Below are 23,262 nucleotides of genomic sequence, written 5' to 3'. Positions count from 1 at the left end.
TTTTTCTATTATGTTTATTTCCTGCCTTTCCTCCAAAGAGCTAAAGGTGGCACACATTATTCTCACAACAACCCTCTGAGGTAAATTAAACTGAAGAACAAGTACTTTCTCAAGGTCATTCCTCCCCAAATAGCTTAATGCCTGAGTCAGAATTTGAACCCTGGTCTCCCAGATGCTAGCCCAACACTCTATCCACTCCCTCACCCATTATCAGGGTTAGTACAGAAGGTAATTTGTAAGAAGGGCTGAAGGAGTGTGCCTCTGAGAAAAGTCATTCGGAAAACAGGAAGTCAGACCAGGTCCAGCCAGCTCTCTAGGGTTTCAGACAGGAAGCTGTCACAGCCCTCACTGGAGATGCCAGAGATTGAACCTGGGGCATTCTGCATGCAAAGCAAATGCTCTACCACTGAGCTACGACTTTTGCATTTAGGTCCATTGTTTGCATATGCATGTAAGGTAAAAGGTAAAGGACCCCTGGATGGCTAAGTCCAGTCAAAGGCAACTATGGGGTTGTGGCACTCATCTTGCTTTCAGGCAGAGGGAGCCGCCGTTTGTTCACAGACAGCTTTCCGGGTCATGTGGCTAGCAGGACTAAACTACTTCTGGCGCAATGGGACACTGCGGTGGAAGCCAGAGCACACAGAAACGCCGTTTACCTTCTCGCCACAGTGGTACCTATTTATCTACTTGCACTGGCAAGCTTTCAAACTGCTAGCTTGTCAGGAGCAGGGACAGAGCAACGGGAGCTCACACTGTCGTGGGGATTCGAACCGCCAACCTTCTGATTGACAGGCCCAAGAGGCTCAGTGGTTTAGACCACAGTGCCATCCGTGTCCCTATATGCATGTAACATCGTTCATGAATCCCTACCATTCATGATCTGGGTGCTAATGCATGCAACCCAAGTTCTCCTGCTTGGCACGCGCCAATAAATAAATAAATAAATAGCTAGCTAGCTAGCTGCCCAGCCACTCTGGGCGGCTCCTATTCTGTAAGCACAAGCATATCCATTTAGCGTTGGAAAGAATATTACCATATTCTAATATGCTAGGGAGATTCTGACTAAAGATTAGGAAGAACTTTCAGATGGTTAGTGCCGTTCGACAGTGGAGTGAACTCGGCTGGAGGTGGTGAACTCTCCTTCCTTAGTGGTTTTTAGGCAGAGGTTGGACGGCCGTCTCATGGATGCTTCAGTTGAGATTCCTGTATTGCAGGGGGTTGGACTAAATGCCCTGTAGGATCCCTTCCAACTCTGTGATTCTGTGTCAAGCTAATATCCTAGATAGAGACAGCGTGTTCCAGAGGCTGTTTTATTCTGGTCCACTTTTTGACCTTCAGCTTGTGGGGGGGGGGGGAATTAAAACGCTGGTCTCAGCAGTTGTAAGGCTCTTCCTGAAAGCCCCACTCTTTGCTACTGACTTTACTCTTCATTGTAGCAGCCTGCAAAAGACTGTGGCGGGGGGTGGCTTTGGGTGTAGTGGGTCTGCTTTCCCAAATAATGCCAGCATTGTGCTGGTGAATAGGAGCAACCAATGCTCTGGCAGATTCAGCTGTCTGTTAGAGCCTTGTCTCTTGTTCTAAGCAGTTAGAAGGCGACATTCCTTTGGTCGCAACACACGGCCTGGATTTCTGGCACAAGCTGTGTATGTAGCAAAGTTGCCTAGAGCAATTTAAGACAAAAAAAGGAGGGAGAAAATTGCAGGAAGCACAAAGGATGCTCACATTTTTATAGTGGGAGCCGGCAAATTTGTTTTCACAGCAGAGGTGCCCCTCTGTCTCTTGTAGATGGTTAGGGGACAAAACGCCCATAAATTCAAAACACAGTTGTTTCCCACACCGGTGTCAATCTTAAACAAAAAAGCGGGATCCCCAATTAAATATTTTGTTAATGAAGCTTCACCTAGGACAGAAGTCAAAAGCAACCATGTTGCCGCATTCTGAGCAAAAGGGCTGTGCAAATTTACGTGTCTGTCTGTGTTTGATGCCTCTCTATGCAGCCAAATAAGTACTTTTTTTTTGGTAAGTGTATACTATATGGAAATGATAGGAATTAAAAGTAATCACAAGAGGACCGATTGGTTGGGTCACCTGATCATGCTGCAACCAGTCACTGTCAGGAAAAGCCCAGAAGAGTAAGGCTCAGAGCCTGGGGATTGGTGGTGTGACATTGAGGAGAGGTCAGAGGGACAAGCTTGGGAGAAGGTGCTGAAGGGATAACAGGGGTTAGTGAACAGGAGAAACCTGCGACAGGGAGCAGTTCAGAGGAGGAGGATCAAGAGATTGTTGAAGAATCCAGGGGGTCTCCGTCTCCTGCTGTGAGAAGCTCCTCTCCCCCCTGGTCTTGAAGAACATGCAAGATTTGGAGAGCAGGACACAGAGGTCAGAGGTGGGCAGACACAGTTTGAGATTGCTCAGAGAGCATCCAAAAGAGGAGGAGTCTTAGAAAGGGCTGAGGGCAGGACCTTCAGTCCTGGCAACTGCTCTATAGGGGCAGGACCTGATGGGAAGGTCTTCCTTATCTGTGAAGATGTTCTCCTAGAAGTCTGAAGTTTTGAACTCTAAACCAAATTCTGTCCCATCAGCTATCCCTTATCCATGTCAGGAAACTAAGAAAAATCAAAATTCTGAACTAGAATACCACCCAGTGTCCTTGTGACCGGTCATTTTGCCTCTGGCCATGGTTCCCTTCCAAGCCAACAAAATTGAATTCCATATTGGACTACTAAATATTCCAAGGGCATTCTCCCTGGCTTGAAATATGACCTCAGGCTTTCCGTTTGTAGGGAAGAGCCATCAGTTTCCATAAGCAGTCCTGACAGATTAGGAAAGGGTACAGCATAGAATGAGCATAATACTCTGTTGTTTGCCTTATCATTGCACATTTCCAATTGCTAGGCTTGTACGTCCTGATATCACTGTTTAAGAATAGCTTTCACCCTACGTTGACAGCATTTGGCCTGGTATTTCAGGCTGAAGCATTCTGTTTACAAAGCTACAAATAAATACTGCATGCTGTAATTCTTGGTGCAGTTTAAAGACAGTGGCAGGCTGTGTTGTGTTGTTGTTGTTTTATACCCTGCCCGTCTGGCTGGGTTTCCTCAGCCACTCTGGGTGGCTCCCAACAGAATATTAAAGACACGATAAAGCATCAAACATTAAAAACTTCCCTAAACAGGGCTGCTTTCAGATGTCTTCTAAAAGTCAGATAGTTGTTTATTTCCTTGACATCTGATGGGAGGGCGTTCCACAGGGCGGGCACCACTACCGAGAAGGCCCTCTGCCTGGTTCCCTGTAACCTCACTTCTCACAGGGAGGGAACCGCCAGAAATCATCATAGTGCTTTAAAATCATCAGACCTGACTTCGTCTTCCTTGCTTCTAGAAACAGGTCTCATGGAGCAAATTTGCCATTTCTTTGAGAAAAGTTCTTTCATGTCAAGGCTGGTGATACCTTGAAAAGAAAAGGGAAAAATGAAGTTTATGACATGGGTCTCGTGATGTCAGCTATAATTTACCCAGTTCTCTAAAGAAGAAGAAGAAGAAGAAGAAGAAGAAGAAGAAGAAGAAGAAGAAGAAGAAGAAGAAGTAGTAGTTCTATTTATACTCCGCCCTCCCCAGCCAAAACCGGGCTCAGGGCGGCTAACAACCAATAGTAAAAACATGTTGATTAAAATACAACATTAGAACATTAAAATGCAGCCTCATCACAGGAGGAGAAAAGAAAAAGAAAAAAGAAAGAGGGGGGAGGGCATCAAATTGGCTCCAAGCCAAAGGCAAGGTGGAACAACTCTGTCTTACAGGCCATGCGGAAAGAAATCAGATCCTGCAGGGCCCTGGTCTCATGAGACAGAGCGTTCCATGAGGCCGGAGCCAGAGTTGAAAAGGCCCTGGCTCTGGTTGAAGCTAATCTAACTTCCTTAGGGCCCGGGACCTCTAGGGTGTTGCTATTTATGGACCTTGAGGTCCTCCGTGGGGCATACCAGGAAAGGCGGTCCCGTAGGTACCTGTGTTCCCACTTGCTCAGTTCTTCATGATTACTTACTGACCAGAGGTCTGTCATTTCATTTCTCTCTTTCTTACACATCTTTAAACAAATTCCCGTTTTCCTAAGAAAACCCTTGTTTGTTTAAATCAGGGAGAACATGGGTGTCTGCAAGAATTTCTCCAGAGAGGTGAGGATTTTTCTGGGGGTGGGTGGATGCAAAGTAAAAAAAAATTGACTTAATTTCTTCCCTAAATAGAAGGTTCGTATCTGTACATTTTGTCTTATGACCAGGTTCTACAGATACTAGAAACTTTTCAGAAATCAATGTATTCCACGTTTCACTGTGGGCCCAGGAGCTCAAGATTTGCAAAGCAACATTCTTTGCAGCCATGTTTATTTTTTTCTTCTGATCATTAAAGATGGACTCCTTTGCCCCCTGAATCTAAATCATGTTGGGGCAGATGTACATTTATAGCTTACTTTCCCTGGCAGTGAAGAGGACCCTTAAAGTAGGAGTGGATGTCATTTGCTGTCATTTCCCACTGCCCGATTAGTTTAGAAAAAGCCATAGGCTGCAATTCTCAAGTCACTGTGATAGTGCAAGCCCCATTAGTTTTAATGGGGCTTGTGACAGAACAGCACTTTGAGGAGTGAGGCTGTTAACATAAATAGCTTCCCTCATGAACAGGCATGGCAAATTTGTTTGGGTTTGAAATCCATCTTAAATGGCCACAAATCTAAATGTGGGAAATGTATTTGGTAGCTTTCTACTGAATAAATGAGACTGAATTTACATTAGGGAGTAAGTGACCATCATTGTGTATGCATCAGCTCACACTAAAATTTCCGCCTTAAAAAAGATATAAGTACCAGAGAAGCATAAGTGATAAAGCTGCTTTTGCTTCCCATTTTCACACATTTTCACACACTTGGATCCCATTCTACCTCCAGAGAAGTCTGAACACATGAGCCTCCTGTGTGGTCTCCCATTCTGGGACTGCTGGGAAGACCCAAACCAGCAGAAGTAGAATTGCCTATAAGTGCCTTGAGACCAGGGTTCCCCAAACTTGGGTCTCCAGGTGTTTTTGGACTGCAGTTCCCATCATCCCTGACCACTGGTCCTGCTAGCTATGGATGATGGGAGTTGTAGTCTAGCACAGGCATAGGCAAACTCGGCCCTCCAGATGTTTGGGGACTACAACTCCCATGATCCCTAGCTAACAGGACCAGTGGTCAGGGATGATGGGAGTTGTAGTCCCAAAATATCTGGAGGGCCGAGTTTGCCTATGCCTGGTCTAGAAACAGCTGGAGGCCCAAGTTTGGGAAACCCTACTATAGACCATTTCCCCAGACTGCAGTCCTATGCACATTTACTTGAGTGAACTCGAGTCTGTACAATGGGACTTAAGAGTAAATATGCATCAGATAGCACTCTCAGTCCTTTATTCTAAGTAGTGAGAGAAGTAGCCGACATAGTGCTATGAGCAGCCAACATAGTGCCGTCCAACTATCTGTCTGGTTCTGCTGGTAGGTGGAGGCAACATCTGGAGGGAACACTCCACAAGGGAGGGTGTTTGAAAAAGGGTGAGAGGATGCCTGTTCTGCAGGGAAGGGGAGCCATAACTGGGCTCCCAAGTCCCACAGGGATGACTCAGAAAAAAATGTAGTTGTTCAAGGGAACTGTGGAGCCAAACAGGTTGAAAACCTCTGGCATAAAGTATTCAGACTAGGCTGTCAGAAAAATATACACGTCTCTGTGGACTACATACAAACTCAAAACATGGTAGAAAGAATTATGCCATATGAGGACAAATACACGCATTATTTTTGTTACATACAGTAATGGGGAAAAGAATGTGCACTCCCTTTGAATTCAGTGGTTTTACATTTGAAGACGTAATAACAATCATCTGTTCCTTAGCAGATCTTAAAAATAGGTAAATACAACCTCAGATGAACAACAGCACATGACATATTACACCATGTCATAATTTATTTAACAGAAATAAAGCCAAAATGGAGAAAACGTGTGGAAAACTAAGTACACGCTTACTGCTTCCATAGGAAATAAAGAGGGCAAGTAGCAGACTGGTGCTGCTAATCAAATGTGCTTGCTTAATTGATTATCAGTAAGTGTGCCAACCTCTATAAAAGCTGAAGTTTTAGCAGTTTGGCATTCAGGTGTGTTTTAACACAATGCCAACCAATTTTAAGTCTATCATTCTAAATGAGAAAGATTATTCAAAAGTGGAAAACATTTGAGACAGTTGCCAATCTTCCCAGGAGTGGACGTCTCAGCAAATTCATCCCAAGGTCAGACCATGCAATGCTCAGAGAAATTGCAAAAAAACCCAGTAGTTACATCTCAGGCCCTAGAGGCTTCAGTTAGCATGTTAAATGTTAAAGTTCATGAAAATACAATTAGAAATGGACGGAATAAGTATGGTTTGTTTCAAAGGGTTGCCAGGAGAAAGCCTCTCTAAAAAGAACATGGCGGCAGCACGGATTAGGTTTGCAAAGTTGCATCTGAACAAACCACAAGATTTCTGGAGCAGTATCCTTTGGAGAGACAAGACCAAAGTGGAGATGTTTGGCCATAACGCACAGCACCACATTTGGCGAAACCCAAACACAGCATATCAGCACAAGCACCTCATACCAACTGTCAAGCACGGTGGTGGAAGGGTGATGATTTGGGTTTGTTTTGCAGCTGCAGGACTTGGGAACTTTGCAGTCATTGCGTCAACCATGAACTCCTCTGTATACCAAAGTATTCTGCAGTCAAATGCGAGGCCGTCTGCCCCACAGCTGAAGTGTGGCTGAAATTGGGTCATGAAACAGGACAAGGATCCCAAGCGCACCAGCAAATCTATAACAGAATGGCTGAAAAAGAAAAGAATCAAGGTGTTGCAATGGCCCAGTCAAAGTCCAGACCTCAACACAGTTGAAATGCTGTGCAAGACCTTAAGAGAGCTGTGCGTAAACAAATGCCAGCAAACCTCAATGAACGGAAGTAACGTTGTAAAGAAGAGTGGGCCAAAATTCCTCCACAGTGATGTGAGAGATTGTCCTACAGAAAACGATTACTTCAAGTTATTGCTGCTAAAGGTGGTTCTACAAGCAATTGAATCATAAGGTACAGTGGTACTTCGGGTTACATACACTTCAGGTTACATACGCTTCAGGTTACAGACTCCGCTAACCCAGAAATATTACCTCAGGTTAATAACTTTGCTTCAGGATGAGAACAGAAATTGTGCAGCAGGAGGCCCCATTAACTAAAGTGGTGCTTCAGGTTAAGAACAGTTTCAGGTTAAGAACGGACCTCCGGAACGAATTAAGTACTTAACCCGAGGTACCACTGTACTTAGTTTCTGGCTTTTCCATTTTGGTTTTATTTCGGTTAAATAAATGATGACACGGTGTTATACGTCATGTGTTATTATTCATCTGAGGTTATATTTACATAATTTTAAGACCTGCTAAGGAACACATGTTTGTTTAATATATCGTCATATGTAAGACCGCAGAATTCAAAGAGGGTTCACTTTCTTTTCCCCATGACCTGTTTGTTTGCACAAAATGCCAATGTGGATCAGGACTCCGGGATGGGAGGGACATGTAGGAGGATTTAACTCTTTAGCTCCCGCTGTAGTCCTGGTCTAGTTTGGGCTCCCCCGCACTACAGTGGGCATTTTGGGGGTTTTTTTGGGGGGGGGAGCTTCAGTTGAAGTTTCCCCATCCCACACAAATTGCAGGAGTGGAGAGCCTGATGCAGATCAAACCCACAACCAGTGGCGTAGCGTGGGGGGTGCAGGGGGGGCCGGCCGCACCGGGCGCAACACCTGGGGGTTAGGGTTAGGGGGTGCAAATCCACGGGTTAGGGGGCGCAAATCCACGGGTTAGGGGGCGCAAATTACTTGCCTTGCCCCGGGTGCTGACAACCCACGCTACGCCACTGCCCACAACAAAGGTCACAAAGTTAGGATTCCAATTTAGGAGAGGCCCCTAGTATTGGAAGTTTGTGTAAAAAATCCCTGCACTTTTTAAAGGCACAAATATGTAGGCAAAGTAACATGTAGTTTGGACCTGAGGTCCTTAAGACACATACAGTGAGGTGATTGTTTACACATGTAGCATACTGGAGCTCTTTAATTGTTTGATTACATTATTTTGAAGAAACCCTCTAACTTGCTTCTTTGCCTATTGATCTTGCATATATATCTCATTAGTTCCTTTACAATCGAAGAGTGCTGCAGGCTCTGCAGCGTGCATGACCAGAACATGGTAGTCTCTGTGTTGTGTGTGTAAATACTGACTGGTAAAAAGGCAAGCACTTTCTGTTGCAAATTAAAAGGGTTTTTGAGGAAGCTTCCTAAAAAACAGCAGCTAATGGGGTTGAAGCAGCTTCTTCATTAAATGGATCCCAGAAATGACCCAGTTTGCTGATTTGACTTCATAGTCTGTTTGTCGTCAGCCTGTAGGGCACAGTTTACTGAACTAATACAGAAAAACTGTTATAAGCCATACTTCTGCAAAAGACAAGGCAGCCATTGGTATGTTTATGTGATAATGAACAGCAGCACCTCCATGCCACAATAGCAGACCCTATTTTCCAGGGACAGTCTCAGATTTACAGAAGCTGTTTTGGTTTCTGATTTGATCCTGGAATGTCCCGCTTTTCCTCTGGACATCCCTATTTTCATTGGAGAAATGTTGAGGGTAAGCTATCCACCCCACCGTTTTATTACTTCTCTACTTCTTAAATAGTTCTAAAAACAAAATGTTGTGTGGCTTACAAAGGGGTAATAAACTTAAGCATTTTAATCCCTCTTTTCTATAAGAGTCCAGTAGTGCCAGTATAGTTTGATTAGAGTGCAGTGATTTTTTTCCCCTGAAGAAGCAAGAATTCATCGCTGCATTTGGTACTGAGGAGTATAAGGAAGTCAAAGTTTTTTTTTTCAGATAAGTTGCTTCTTTACTCTGCTTTTTGTTACAGGGTGAGATATTTTTTGGGACAATGCTCTGAAGACTGAGGTTGTTCTGAGAATATTGGGCTGTTACTTCAATAATGCCTGCCCTGAGAAATAGTGAACAAAATTGAAGTGAAGGTGGGAGAGGTCCAAGTCTTTAGCAAATGTACACATTTAAACCTGTCTTTTCCTTAGCAGCCTTTAGCCTAAAATGATTGAAGGGGGGACGACGACACCAAAGACAGGTTTCAAAAAAGCAACAGAAGGCGTCATGAGTTTCAAATAACTCCACAAATGCTCAGTGGCTTGAGGGCTTAAACAAGTTACATTGAGAAAAGACCCTGGATCATAATGTAATTTGTTCATCTATACTTAAACATCTGCTTACCAAATTTTGCTTTACACTCCTTTAAAAAAAAACCAGGTGCTTTTGGAAGTATACTTAAATTCATTTTAAGCGTTCTTGAACCCAAAAGATGTAAAACTTTACAATGTGCTGGGAAAATGTGCACTGAAGAAACGTTGCACTAGTTTGGAGATAATAATTTGGGAGTATGGAATGGGAATGCAATCATATCTGGGTGGGTGGGGGAGAGCAGCTACATAAATGGTTTGGGAAAGTGTCATTCTTTAGTAAGAAATACTGTGCTTAATTAATTCTTACTCCTGGGAGGTCAGCCTAGGGCACTCATTATTGTCTTAATTGGTGGTATAAATCCTGAGGCCCTGGAGGAAGAAAAACGAAGAGCAGTTAACAGTGGATAGTCTACAGGAAAAGTGCTAGCTGGTGGTTGGGGCACAATTGCAGATTGTGACAGTTTACGAGTTCAGTGGGTTAGAGGTCTAGCCCTACCTAAATTAGGTTAGAGTGTCTTGAATATATTTTTTAAAAAGAAAAGATGATTCATCGCTGTATTTGGCATGCAGAGGTCTAGGGGTCTTACTTCTTTCTTAGATCAGAGCTTCTTTCAGATCTCTCCTACTGATATTAAGTTGGTGAAGTTTCCCATCTGGTGTTTCCAAAGAGTTTCAAGTATTTTAGCAGATTTTGCAAAGAGAGAAGTGTGTTCTTCTTGTTGTTTTACTCATTTTATCAATACTTATTTGAAAGTTTTTTTGAAGAACCAGTATGTTCATGAACTCATATTTTCTCCCCCCCAATATTCTTATTGTAGACAAGTGTCTCAAAATTCAGATGGGTTTTGATTTAACTGAGAGTAGTTTACATCTATGGGACGCGGGTGACGCTGTGGGTTAAACCACAGAGCCTAGGACTTGCCGATCAGAAGGTTGGCAGTTCGAACCCCCGCGACGGGGTGAGCTCCTGTTGCTCGGTCCCTGCTCCTGCCAACCTAGCAGTTCGAAAGCACATCAAAGTGCAAGTAGATAAATAGGTACCGCTCCGGCGGGAAGGTAAACGGCGTTTCCGTGCACTGCTCTGGTTTGCCAGAAGCGGCTTAGTCATGCTGGCCACATGACCCTGGAGCTGTACTCCGGCTCCCTCGGCCAATAAAGCGAGATGAGCACCGCAACCCCAGAGTCAGCCACGACTGGACCTAATGGTCAGGGGTCCCTTTACCTTTACCTAGTTCACGTCTTACTCAATTGTTTGCCACTGCATTTATGTTTGGTCCTTGTTAGACATAGCTGTGCTACAGCCACACGATGCTCTCCTGCTGTTGTGCATCACAGGGGAAGAATGGTAATGTGGAGAAAGTGACCTTTCTGTGGGAAGTGTCTGCCTTCCCTTTTAATCTCTGCACAGTGCTTAGAAAAATGTAGGTGTTATAACTGATGATAAATTACTGTTACTCTGACTGTGGACTTAGAAGTGAGGTGGAATTGGCTTAAGGAGGGTGAAATATGCTTCGTTTGACCATAAAGCTGTGAATTTTATACTTTGGAGTGAGAGAAGATTTCTAGGTTGGCAGCACACTCCCATTTCTAGTTAGATTCAGGCGGGGGATTTCATTTTACATTATGTGAGAGAGTAGTTCATTCATGTCAGCATAGCATGTTTTACTCCTGAAGTGAAATGAGCAAGTTTGGGTGGCCCACTAAGGTTTAACTTTACAAACTTTACAAATGTGTATACAGTCATACCTCGGAAGTCAAACAAAATCCGCTCCGGAAATCCATTTGACTTCCAAAACGTTCAGAAACCAAGGCGCAGCTTCTGATTGGCTGCAGGAAGCTCCTGCAGCCAATCGGAAGCCGCATCGGACGTTCGGGTTCCAAAGAACGTCCGCAAACCGGAACTCTCACTTCCTGGTTTGCGGCGTTCGGGAGCCAAAGCGTTTGACTTGCAAGGCGTTGGGGATCCAAGGTACGACTGTACTTAGGGCTGCTGTAAATGTACCACTTTTGAATCTGGAGTAGCCCATAACATCCTGTGCTCCTCCCTCCACCTCTGGAGTGAAAATTCCTGCCACTTGTCTTGTGGTTACATACTGTACTGTGTTGCGAGAAACAGATTATGTTGGCATTACGGATCTGGTTAACCGGAATTTCAGATGAGAGGAAGTAACTCTGCTTACCTACTTTAACTATGGTTAGCATTGCTGGCTGCTTAGCCATCCATGGCCAACACAAGCAGGGAACAGGAAGGTTAAATCTGTACAGCAGAAAGAAAGAGGTGAGGGCAGGGAAGGAGAGCAGGATCTTGAGATCTGCTTCCTGTTGCTTAACTGTGGATTCTGTATCTACCCAGCACCCAAGATACGACACATTGCTTCACCTTTGGATGCCACATATATGCTGCTTTTTCAAGTGCTGTAAAATGTTGGATAGATGATGCTGGGTTTTAAGTGAATCGCTACCTGGTTTTGATTTTAGAGGCTCTTGTGCACTATATATTATCATCAGCTGCCTTATCAGCCTATCATGGAATAGTTGACAAGGTAGAAATTTGCACTTAAGAGAAATCTAGCTCCCGAATCACTTAATTTATCCTTTTGGTGTTATATATCCTTCCCTAGCAAGGAGGAGAAGGAGGCAGCAGCAGCAGCACACTAGATTTAATGTGGTGCAATTTCAGTGCAGACTCAATGTGGTAAAACACAGTGCATATCTTCTTCCCATGTGACTGTTCCTAATCTGTACTGAACTTAACACCACTGCTTAAATTAAATACAGTCAGAAGGAATGCTATAGGTAAAGGCAATGTGCATTTCTTCGGAAGTTGTTTGCTACAAATATAGTATTGACAGTTCACAATCAAACCTTGTCGATGACTATGATGCAATTCAGTTTTGTTCCCTGTTGCAGAGCTGGTTAATGCACTTGTAATTGTCTTTCTGCCAGCTGGCCAAGAGGAACACGGGAGCTTGTTTCTTCTATCATTTGTAAAAAGAAATAAAAATTGACTCATATTTGTAGTACGACTGTGTTGGAGCATTTCTCCTGCATCATACCAAATTAGGGGGTGAATGTTATTCCAAATGCCTTCCGAAGAATATGTTAGCAGTGCGTGGCCTCAGGCCTGGGAAGTCACAGCAAATAGAGTCAAAAGATGGGAACTGATTTCATTGGGACTGACTTTGGACCACGTAAGACTGCTTTGGAAAAGAGAGAGAAAAGCAGAATTTCTTGGTGCTTTAAAAAGGAAGGAAAACTACCTTGTTATTTGTTCATAACAAAATGTTCTATTCCAATGGTGGCCAACTCCCAAGAGACTGTGATCTACTCACAGAGTTAAAAACTGGCAGTGATCTACCCCCTTGGGGGGGGGGGTTTCAGGTCAAAGTTGTTGAGCGTTTTTTTGGGAGAAGGAAAGCCCTGTTTTTTAGGAGTTCAGGTCAAAGTTGTTTTTTTAGGGAGAAGGAAAACCCAATTTTTAGGGGTGATGGGGAAAGTTGCTGAGCTTTTTTTAGGGGAGCCAAAGTTGATGAGCTTCTTTGGGGGAGCCAGTGATCTACTGGTGATCTACCACAGACATCCAGTGATCTACTGGTAGATCATGATCTACCTATTGGACATGCCTGTTCTATGCTGTTTGTTGAGTGCCGCAGATAATAAGTGAAGCTTGTTCTTGTTTATCTATCATCTATCATCTATCTATCATCTATCTATCTATCTATCTATCTATCTATCTATCTATCTATCTATCATCTATCTATCTATCTATATGACAACACAGGGATATGGGTGGTGCTGTGGGTTAAACCACAGAGCCTAGGACTCGCCAATCGGAAGGTCGGCAGTTCGAATCCCCGTGACAGGGTGAGCTCCTGTTGCTCGGTCCCTGCTCCTGCTAACCTAGCAGTTCGAAAGCATGTCAAAGTGCAAATAGATAAATAGGTACCGCTCCGGCAGGAAGGTAAACGGCGTTTCCGTACACTGCTCTGGTTTGCCAGAAGTGGCTTAGTCCTGCTGGCCACATGATCTGGAACCTGCACGCCCGCTCCCTCGGCCAGTAAAGCGAGATGAGCACCGCAACCCCAGAGTCAGTCACGACTGGACCTAATGGTCAGGGGTCCCTTTACCTTTTTAGTGACAACACAACACCATCTCAGTCTTATCAAACGCCTGGAAAGAAAGGTCAGTGCTTACCCAGCACAGAAAAGATGTCATCAAAAGCTCTAAGCATTCCACGGACATGGAGCCACAACTGAAAAGACCCTGTCCCATGTCACCGTCCTTTGAATCTTCCTTAGAGTGGGAACTTGGAGAAGGGCCTGCAGTGAAGATCTAAGGCTCTGGTGTGGTTTCTCCTAAGGTTTTAACCTTAGGATTTGTTTTGAAATCGTGGTCCTATAGCAACTTTTACGTAGTAAATGCCTTCATCGCGATTCACAGCGAGCACTGTCAGGTTCGTAAAAGCATGTCTGATGTGGAAACATACCACCGGAACACACCCTGCAGTTTCCACTCCTTCCACAGGTAAGTTGCTGTTTGTCTCGGGTGTCCTTCCCTGCATTCAAGTGTACTCTGAAAGACAACTTATGGGGTTCCCACTGCTCTAGTTCTCTCCCCACTCTCCCTCGAGCATAGAGTCAACTAGCCTGTTCTGGGAGCATCATTACATTAAAGGCAAAATTCCTCCCAAGTTTGTGCGGAGAGAGGCCACACCAAGAGGAATTCTGCTTTCTGTGCAACTCTCCAAGATACAGGGGCCATTTCAAGATCCGGACCTGGCAACCCTAATCTGTCTAAAGAGATGGATAGAGAATTTCCTTGAGCGAGTATTAATTGGTCTGAATTTAGACAAAGCTTTTTCCTAATCTCCCTTTTGGCACAGATTGTGTAACTGTCCCATTGAGCAGGCAGGCCACGTTGATCTAAATGAGTCTTACATAAGCACTTGGAAAATGAGCGTATGTGTAGATTTGTATGGGTATTTTATGCTAATATTCTAATACGGCATGTTACATGACATTCACGCATGTCTATTCTTTGTAAATGCAGAAAAGCTGTATTTGTCAATAGTCCATGGGAGCCAAGTATGGAGGGCCATAGGGGCCAAGCCCGCCCCCCATTCCAAATCATAGGGCACTCACCCTGTGGCGTGTCCACACAACATGTCAGCATGTCCCACATCGTGTGTGTGTGACATTAACATGCTGCGGGGTGTTTGCACATGCCGTGCTGACGTCTTGTGGCCCCGGGGCCCCTCGATCACAGGGGCAAGGTGGCGCAAGTGCAATAGTCTATCTAGAAGGGTGGATAGGTAAAGGTAAAGAGACCCCTGACCATTAGGTCCAGTCGTGACCGACTCTGGGGTTGCGGCGCTCATCTCGCTTTATTGGCCGAGGGAGCTGGCGTACAGCTTCTGGGTCATGTGGCCAGCATGACGAAGCCGCTTCTGGCGAACCAGAGCAGCTCACGGAAACACCGTTTACCTTCCCGCCAGAGCGGTACCCATTTATCTACTTGCACTTTGATGTGCTTTCGAACTGCTAGGTTGGCAGGAGCAGGGACCGAGCAACAGGAGCTCACCCCATCGCGGGGATTCGAACTGCCGACCTTCTGATCGGCAAATCCTAGGCTCTGTGGTTTAACCCACAGCGCCACCCGCGTCCCTGAAGGGTGGATACTTGCCGTCAACAGAAGCTTGCTGAGTGAGCTTCTCACCTGCAGACGCTTGCTTTTTCACCAACCTACTTTTCTCCTTAAGTCACATAGCAACAGCTAACTTGCAAGTCAAAAATCTCAGCTTGAATTTGTTTATCTGCCATCGTCAATAAGATGAGGCATGCCGCATGCTGGACAGCACATTCCTGTGATTTAAAAACAAAAGAAATCAAGCCCCTATCAGGCCATATTTCCTTTTGAGACACAGCATGAGAATAACTGAGGGTTTTAAATCATAGGAGTTGCCATGTAGAAAATAGAAGCAGTGGTGTGATTTGGCATAGATGCACAGAATTGTTTTAATAGTATTTGCTATTAAGGTAATGCATTCCATAGGATTTGAAATCCTTTAAAACGCCCTTGAATTCTGAGCAAAGGGGCATTTGGCTTAGCGTCACAGAGGAAGTGATACACACAATGACTTCCTTTGTACCCAGATGGCATTCTGAAGTCCTTTGTGACACTGGTTATTAAATCTGTTCAGATCTTCTTTAAGCAACCTATCCCTGAACTAAACTCTTTCATGTTTGACATAGCAATAGACAAGCATTACAAAAGTAAATAGCAACAAGGTTGGCCTCTTTTTTTTTGGCATTGTGTTAAAGTAACATTGTCTAAATGGGTTACTTTGGCTTTAAATAATAGACCTAGTAACTGGCTTTATTTGCTCGCCGGGTACATGTGGTTTCACCTACCATTCTCCCCTTTCAATGGGGCAGATAAGGTATCAACACAATTAAAAGTGAAAAATAATCTGTCTGCTTTGCCAGTGGTGAATGCTCAGAGAACACACACTGATACAATAGATTTTGAATAATTTATACGAGTCGTCTTTTTTTTCTTCCTCTTTCCTTCTCGCAATCTGTAAATGAGGACACCTAATGCGACATGGCCAGGATGATACTCTATCCATCTTCCGTTAAGATAAGAAGATGTTTGGGGTGGGGAGGGGGAGGCAGGGGAGAGGGAGGAGCTTTTCAGTCAAGTCTGGTTTTGTGCTGAGCAAGGGGGTGGGTTGGGGGGAAACCGACAGTAAAAAAAAAAGCAAGCTTCTATTCATCAGGAGTTGCATTTGCAAACTGATAAAAGAAGCAGCAAAGTGAAAATTTCAAAACGCCAAATTAATTTGGCTCCTAGCACTGCTCCTTCATTCAGTAAATTAAATACGAAGTGCCGGCACTCTCCCGATGAAATGTTTGGTGGGTGGCATGCTAGAAGGAACCACTGCTATTTTCTTTTTCTTCTCTCCACCCCCCGGTAGCCCAATGAGACAGTATATCTGGCTGCTAACCAGAAGGTTGGTAGTTCGAGTCCACCCAGGGACAGCTGCAAACAGGATTCCTACATTGCAGGGGGTTGGACTAGATGACCCTAGGTACCCTTACAGTTCTAGGTTTCTGTCCAGGCCATAGTAAAACAACACATTTTTGCTTGCTGAGTGTATTTGATTTTGCATGGCAAGGATAATAGGCTTGCAGTGTGTGTGTGTGTGTGTGTGTGTGTGTGTGTGTGTGTGTGTGTGTATATGTGCAGCTCCAGTGCTCCTATCAAAGAGGATTTATACGGGTGCTATAGCGCCCATTAACACTAATGAGAATTGTTCATGTAAATTCCTTATGCCTCACAGGCATAATCTATCCCTCGTAAGAGTGCTCAACACTAATAAATAGAGCAAAATGTGGGCAAATGGGTCCTTTAAAAAAAATCTAACATATGAGACTTCATACCCTGATGGCTATTAATTTAAAGGCGTTATATCATTACAATTATTGTTATTATAGTTAATAAATTATGTGTTCCCTCTTGGCATGGGCAGTTTTCCTGGAAGAGAATTTCAGATATACAAACCAATATTGTGGCTCCACCATGGGTTGCAAAAGTGGGTTTAGAGAAACCTGGGATGGGATGCTGCAAGGCAGAGTGAGCTGGGACCCCACCAAGTATGTGGAGGTACAATTTCTGGGAAGAATTACCAGGTGGGAGAATAGTTCCATAACACCTCTCTTTGCTTGCAGATTCTCTTGAGCAAATGGTGTCTTTTTAGTCCATTCCCACCCACCTTGCTTTTTTAGCCTATCCGCTCCCAGCTGAAACCAGAAAAATGTCCTGGAAAATAGCTGAGGGGAGAATCAGCAGACATAGGAAGTGTTAAACACTCCCTTTTCCCACCTGTCAGTTTTTCACCTGCAAATATTTCTTCATTGCAGTACATCAGGAAATACAAGCTTGGGAACACATGTTTGCCATGATCTCTTTAATAGTCCTGCCCTAATTAATTAATTAATTCATTAATAATACCCACCGCCTCACCCTAAGGTCCCAGAGCAGGTTTAAGCTATTTAAAATACAATGTTTTTTTTAAAAAAACCCTTAAATTACAAAAAAAATATCAAAGTCACGAAAAATATCTTCTAATCTCAATAACATCTAATAAAAAGTAACCATTAATACAATTTGAATTTTATTATTTCGGTCACAGACCAGTTCCAGCCCACATACAATATCAAGTAAGTCATAAAACACGATAGGGGTACATTTGAATTTGCAATTAAGTATAACTGGGACAATACAGATATAGCAACAGTTAAAAAATATATAAATTAAATCTTGGTCACTAACATATAACCTAAAATTATCATTTAAGGCCTTAATCACTATGATAGCACAGCTTGTTCCCTAAGTTTTATGGCAATCACACAGAATTTGGCTACCCTTAATGCGATCCCATTCATACAATTGCTTATCTTGTATTCAGATTTCCAGTCGTTATACATTATAAACCTCAAAGGTCATTTTCTAAAAAGAGATTGCTTTTCCCATGTCGTGGGATGCTTTAATGAGATACCCTCTCATCTACGTTGGGCTTTCAAAATAGTGGTAAGAGCCATTGACTGTCCCTCAGCCTAACCCACTTCAGAGGGTTATTGTGGGGATTAAATGAGGAGGGTGAATACCATGTATGCCTCCTTGAGCTCCTGGGGGGCTGGGGAAGTGAGATATAAATTCAATAAATAAAATAAATAAAGGCTGTCACATTCCCTTGCTTGGAATTAAGCCAAGGGGAACTGAGCAGCAGAGGCCACACGAAATTCTTCTGCACATTTTTACTTCTGCTTAGTTGTATGGTGTTTCCCCACCATTCCATTCCTTTCTCCTGGCACCTTTCCCTTGTTTGTGTACTTTTCCTTCCTGCTTGCCGGCTTGCAACTTCAGCTCATAGCATCGTAGAGTTGGAAGGGAACCCGAGGGTCCTCTAGTCCAACCCCCCTGCAATTTAGGAATCTAAACTTGCAGCATTCATGAGAGGTGTTCATCCGACCTCTTCTTAAAAACTTCGAAGGAAGGAGATTCCACCACCTCCTGAGGGAGTCTGCTCTACCGTCTAATACCTCTGTCAGAAAATCCTTCCTGGTGTTAATGTTGTGATAAGCATGGCATATTCACTGCCAACAGTCAAGTGAGATACCTAGGCTGTATCTCACTCAATATAGAGGAGAGATGGGTGAGAGATCCAAAGGGTTCTATTCAATATTAATCATACTCTCAGTAAGGTAAAGGGACCCCTGGCCATTAGGTCCAGTCATGGCCAACTCTTGGGTTGTGGCGCTCATCTCGCTTTATTGGCCGAGGGAGCCGGCGTACAACTTCCGGGTCGTGTGGCCAGCATGACTAAGCCACTTCTGGCGAACCAGAGCAGCGCACTGAAACGCCGTTTACCTTCCTGCCGGAACGGTACCTATTTATCTATTTGCACTTTGACGTGCTTTAGAACTGCTAGGTGGGCAGGAGCTGGGACTGAACAACGGGAGCTCACGCCATCGCAGGGATTCGAACCGCCGACCTTCTGATCAGGAAGTCTTAGGCTCTGTGGTTTAACCCACAGCGCCACCTACGTCCCCCATACTCTCAGGAGACCCACTGAAATTAATGGACAGGACTAAGTCACTTTCCTTACTCACATCCTGTCCAGGAGGCGGTTCTGCCTGTCAGCTTCCTCCATCTCAGTGTTGCCCTTATAGGGAAGAAGATGGGGGCAAATTAGCTCTGCCTGACGTTGAGTTGTGTCAACTACTACTCCTACCCATTGAAAGTTATTGAACCTGGCTTACATCCATTCATTTCAATGGATTTGCTCTGAGGAGGACTGGCATTAGGTTAACCTATTGGCTGTGGCTCCATCTACTATTGGCCTCCCTGCTTTCTGCCCTCCAAGGCTCACCAATGGCAGGGCCGGCCCAAGACATTTGGCACCTGATGGCAAGTCACAAAATGACAGCCCTGCACCCTACCAGGTAAGGAGTGAGTGAAGAACTACATGAGCCAGCCCTCACTATGGGATGAGACCTTAATTCTTTTGTACTAAACTATGTTTGATTTTGTTTGTTACAATTTATCTTAGAAAAGGGAATCATTTATTATTTTCAATACATAAGATATAAATACAAACAAAAGCAAATTTTAAAATATCAGAAATGACAGAGGGGGGACATATATCCATTTTCTTGTCAACAAAATCAGAAGGTGTGAGGAGCCGCCCATTAGTGGAAACATTTAAAAAGTCCATGTTTCCCACACTGTTTTCTCCAGAAGGCGCTAGAGGTTTGTTGTATTCATAAAAATGATAAAGTCCCACCACACAGTATAAAAATGCTTTGGATCTTCTAAGTCTTTGGAAACCTTTATATTGTGGGTCACCTTTTCTGAAGTTGTCAGTTCCGTACACAGGAATATTTGCATGGAAGTAATTTTGTTAATTTAAAGCAAAGGGACAAATTTATGTCTCCCTCTGTTGTTCATGAATTTGCAACCACGGGGAACAGGAAGACATCAGCACTCTTCCTGTAAGTGAGAGGGGCCTTCTCATTTTCCTTCTTGAGCAATTGTAATTGAGCAATTGTAATTAAATTAAATTAAAAGGGTTGCCTCGGTCTCGTAGCCTAAGAGGACAACTGTTGAACAGGTGACCTATAAATGCAAGTCAAATGGGTCGAGTATCCCTTCTTGTAATGATTATATAGTGGGTTTTGTTCCCCGTGTTCTGTGGATAGGGTGGCTCATTTCTTTTTAAAATGTTTTCTTGCCCGACTTCCCTATAATATCAGCAACAGCACAGACTTAGTTCCAAATATCCCCTTTGCACAAGCTGGGGGCTCTTCCATTCATGCAAGTTGGGTGTCTCCGATTACCATTAATTATCTACCCCCACCCACAGCTGCAGCCCCCATATTTGAACTGCACACCTTTCTGGAGGGTTCTCCAGCTCTCAGCAGCATCCTTTATAGGGCTTCAGTGGGAAGGAGGAGACGAAAACCTCGAATGGTTCGTGGAATTCAAGCCATGGTATTTGTTCAGAAGGACTAAATCCTCAGTTCAAACACAGATGAGCAAGAAGAAATTATTTTATCAGATAACTGAAATATACTCGGAGTTGAGAGTATATGCTCTTTATTCAGCTCATAGTGGTGAGAAGGAATGGAAGTACCCCCAGAATGTCTGCTTTATATACATTATTTACACAATGGGCTCCACGTGATTGGCTAATTCCGGGATTCTCCTGTAGGCCAATCAGGTTGCTTATTCACTTCCACCTGGAGCTGGATTGGGTGGCTCCTGTGGACCAATCAGACTGCTGCAGTCTGAATCCTATTGTTTTAGGACCAATCAGACTGCTGCAAATTGGATCCTATTCAACTCAGTACATAACAATAACATTTCAGAATTAAGAAAGACCTGAGAAGTCACATTTAATTTTATTTGATACCTTGCTATAGATTTATTGTGCATGGGTTGAATCTTGCTTAGTTGTGAAGCCCTGAAAACAATCATTTTGGGATCCTTAAATGGCCAAACTAATCCCTAAAATTAGGAAGGTGCCAGCACTGAGATGATGTTGTATTGTTTATGTGATCTCTTCTCCCTACCTCCACTGCTTTGCACAACAGGTATTTCACTCTGAAATTTTTGCTGTGGGTTCAGACCTGTCACATGGCTTCCATTCCTTAGTCCATAGCCATCGCACTTCAGTTGAACTAACTGTCAGCTGCCTCTTCATCTTTGCTGTGATCAAATAGTTCCCCTTTCTGGTCTTAAAAATACGTGGCATTATGAGAAGTAAAAGGCCACAGTGTGGCTCCATAATTTAAATACAGGCAGGCATCCTATTGCAGTTAACTGTCTTGCTTCGTTTGCCAGTCGAGAGAATGCATTGTTTACAAAGTTTATTGCTGAATTCAGAACTGGGTCTTTCTATTTCTTAAAACAATAAAATAAACTAACTAGGGTGTTATAACGTTAATGTTCTGCGATTGACATATAAAGCCTTGCAACCAGATTATCTCTGGGAATGTCTTTCCTTGTATACCTCTGCCTGGTCGCTTCGATCCTCAGGAGAGATGCTCTTAATAGAGTTGTACACTTTGAGGCTTCGTTTTATGTCCACTCAGACATGAGTGTATTGGCACCTTCCCTTTGGGATTTGCTCCCAATGAACATAAGGCAGGCACTTAAAGTATTAGCATTTCAGCACCTGGTTAAAACTCACCAGTTCATCCAGGCTTTCTTTCAGGAGTGATTTGTTTTGGGCTTTTGTACTTACGTATTTTGTACTTATTTATGAGTGTGACTTTATTGTTTGTTTTCTGCTGTTCACCACCGTATGTTTTTTTTCCTTCCTCTTTATGTTGCTGGTATCCAAATGTCTGCAAGCAAACAAACAAGATTTGCCCTGGTTCATACATCCAGCCAGGTGGCATTGAAATAACCTTAGGGGATGCTGCCACCATGTGAATCAATGACTGGTCACCTGGAGGCGTCAACAAAATGGAAATTCATGCAATGTACTTTTAGTTTAGCACTAATGCAGGGGTCCCGGGTTGTGCCACAAGCTATCTTCCTGATGGAGGGGGCCATTTTTGTTGTTCCTCTACTAAGCTCTTGCAGAATCCCCCCCCCCCCCCGCAACACAGTATATGAACCTTTCTTTTTTTCTTCTATTTTCTGAATCCTTGCTCTGTGTACTGGGCTACATTCCCTCTACTGGTAAATAGCATTGTTTATTTTTGATTAAACGTTATTTACCATGTTGTGAAGTCATCATATTAGATGCTGAATATTTCATAAAGCCTTGAAGGTTATCAAACCTAGTCATAGTGTTGCCTGCATTTCAGTCACTTTGCAGAGTAACTTTCAACATGATGAGAGGTTTCATTTCATTCCTTTCTTTCCTTCTGCTTGATTGCAGGGTTTTTTCCGCAGGAGCATTCAGAAGAACATGGTTTATACATGTCACCGAGATAAGAACTGTGTTATTAATAAAGTCACTAGGAACCGCTGCCAGTACTGCAGACTACAGAAGTGCTTTGAAGTGGGAATGTCCAAAGAATGTGAGTTGCTTGTAGAAATTGTCTCATTTTACATATCTATATCTATATATTTGGATTACAGTGGTGGTCATGGGGGTGTGGCTTCCTAATCAGACATATTGGGGTCAGAAATTAGTGTGGATGCTACTTTGAATATCTCTTCCTTTAAAAAATGGGGGGAAGGGCCTTTTTATATAGCACATATCTACATGGGGATTTCTCTAAACCACTGAGTCTCTTGGGCTTGCCGATCAGAAGTTGGCGGTTTGAATCCCCGCGACGGGGTGAGCTCCCGTTGCTCTGTCCCAGCTCCTTGCCAACCTAGCAGTTCAAAAACATGCCAGTGCAAGTAGATAAATAGGTACTGCTGTGGCGGGAAGGTAAACGGCATTTCTGTGCGCTCTGGTTTCCGTCACAGTGTTCCGTTGCGCCAGAAGCGGCCACATGACCTGGAAAGCTGTCTGTGGACAAACGCTGGCTCCCTCGGCCTGAAAGCGAAATGAGCGCCACAACCCCATAGCCGCCTTTAACCGTCTAGGGGTCCTTTACCATTTTTTTACCTTGTCGGAGCCCATAAATGGTTGTGTCGAATCCCTGCAAAACTACACGGCAACTCTGTTCCCAATCCAAACAGCAGGATCATAGTAGGGCTCCCATGTGTTTTGCAGCCCGCATGAATGTGCAAGTCTCACACACCTCACTGTTTGTGGAGACTGCTTCCTGTACATCTAGCTTAGAACTTGCATTATGACCAAGCAGCCTGGTATATGTTTTTTTTCTGTAGATGAGCTTGTAAGAAAAACATATTTCTTTGTGTGCACACACACACACACACAATCCAGAAGCTGAATGTTACAGGTTCATCTGTGAGA

At 43.8% G+C, this 23,262-nt stretch overlaps 1 protein-coding gene across 6 annotated transcripts in view; it reads left to right on the top strand.

The window, feature by feature from the left end:
* Window positions 1-23,262, top strand: part of RARB (retinoic acid receptor beta) — a 338,077-nt gene that overhangs the window by 271,211 nt on the left and 43,604 nt on the right. For all 6 annotated transcript variants that reach the window (XM_081164729.1, XM_081164730.1, XM_081164728.1 and 3 more), the window contains one exon: window positions 22,270-22,411. In XM_081164729.1, coding sequence (XP_081020855.1) covers window positions 22,270-22,411 — 142 coding nt within the window. The remainder of the gene's footprint in view (window positions 1-22,269; window positions 22,412-23,262) is intronic.

Source organism: Podarcis bocagei, assembly GCF_964188305.1.
Source record: "Podarcis bocagei genome assembly, chromosome: 12".
Taxonomy (NCBI): domain Eukaryota; kingdom Metazoa; phylum Chordata; class Lepidosauria; order Squamata; family Lacertidae; genus Podarcis; species Podarcis bocagei.
Note: the sequence above shows the minus strand (reverse complement) of the source record. Positions and strands in the feature narration are given on the sequence as shown.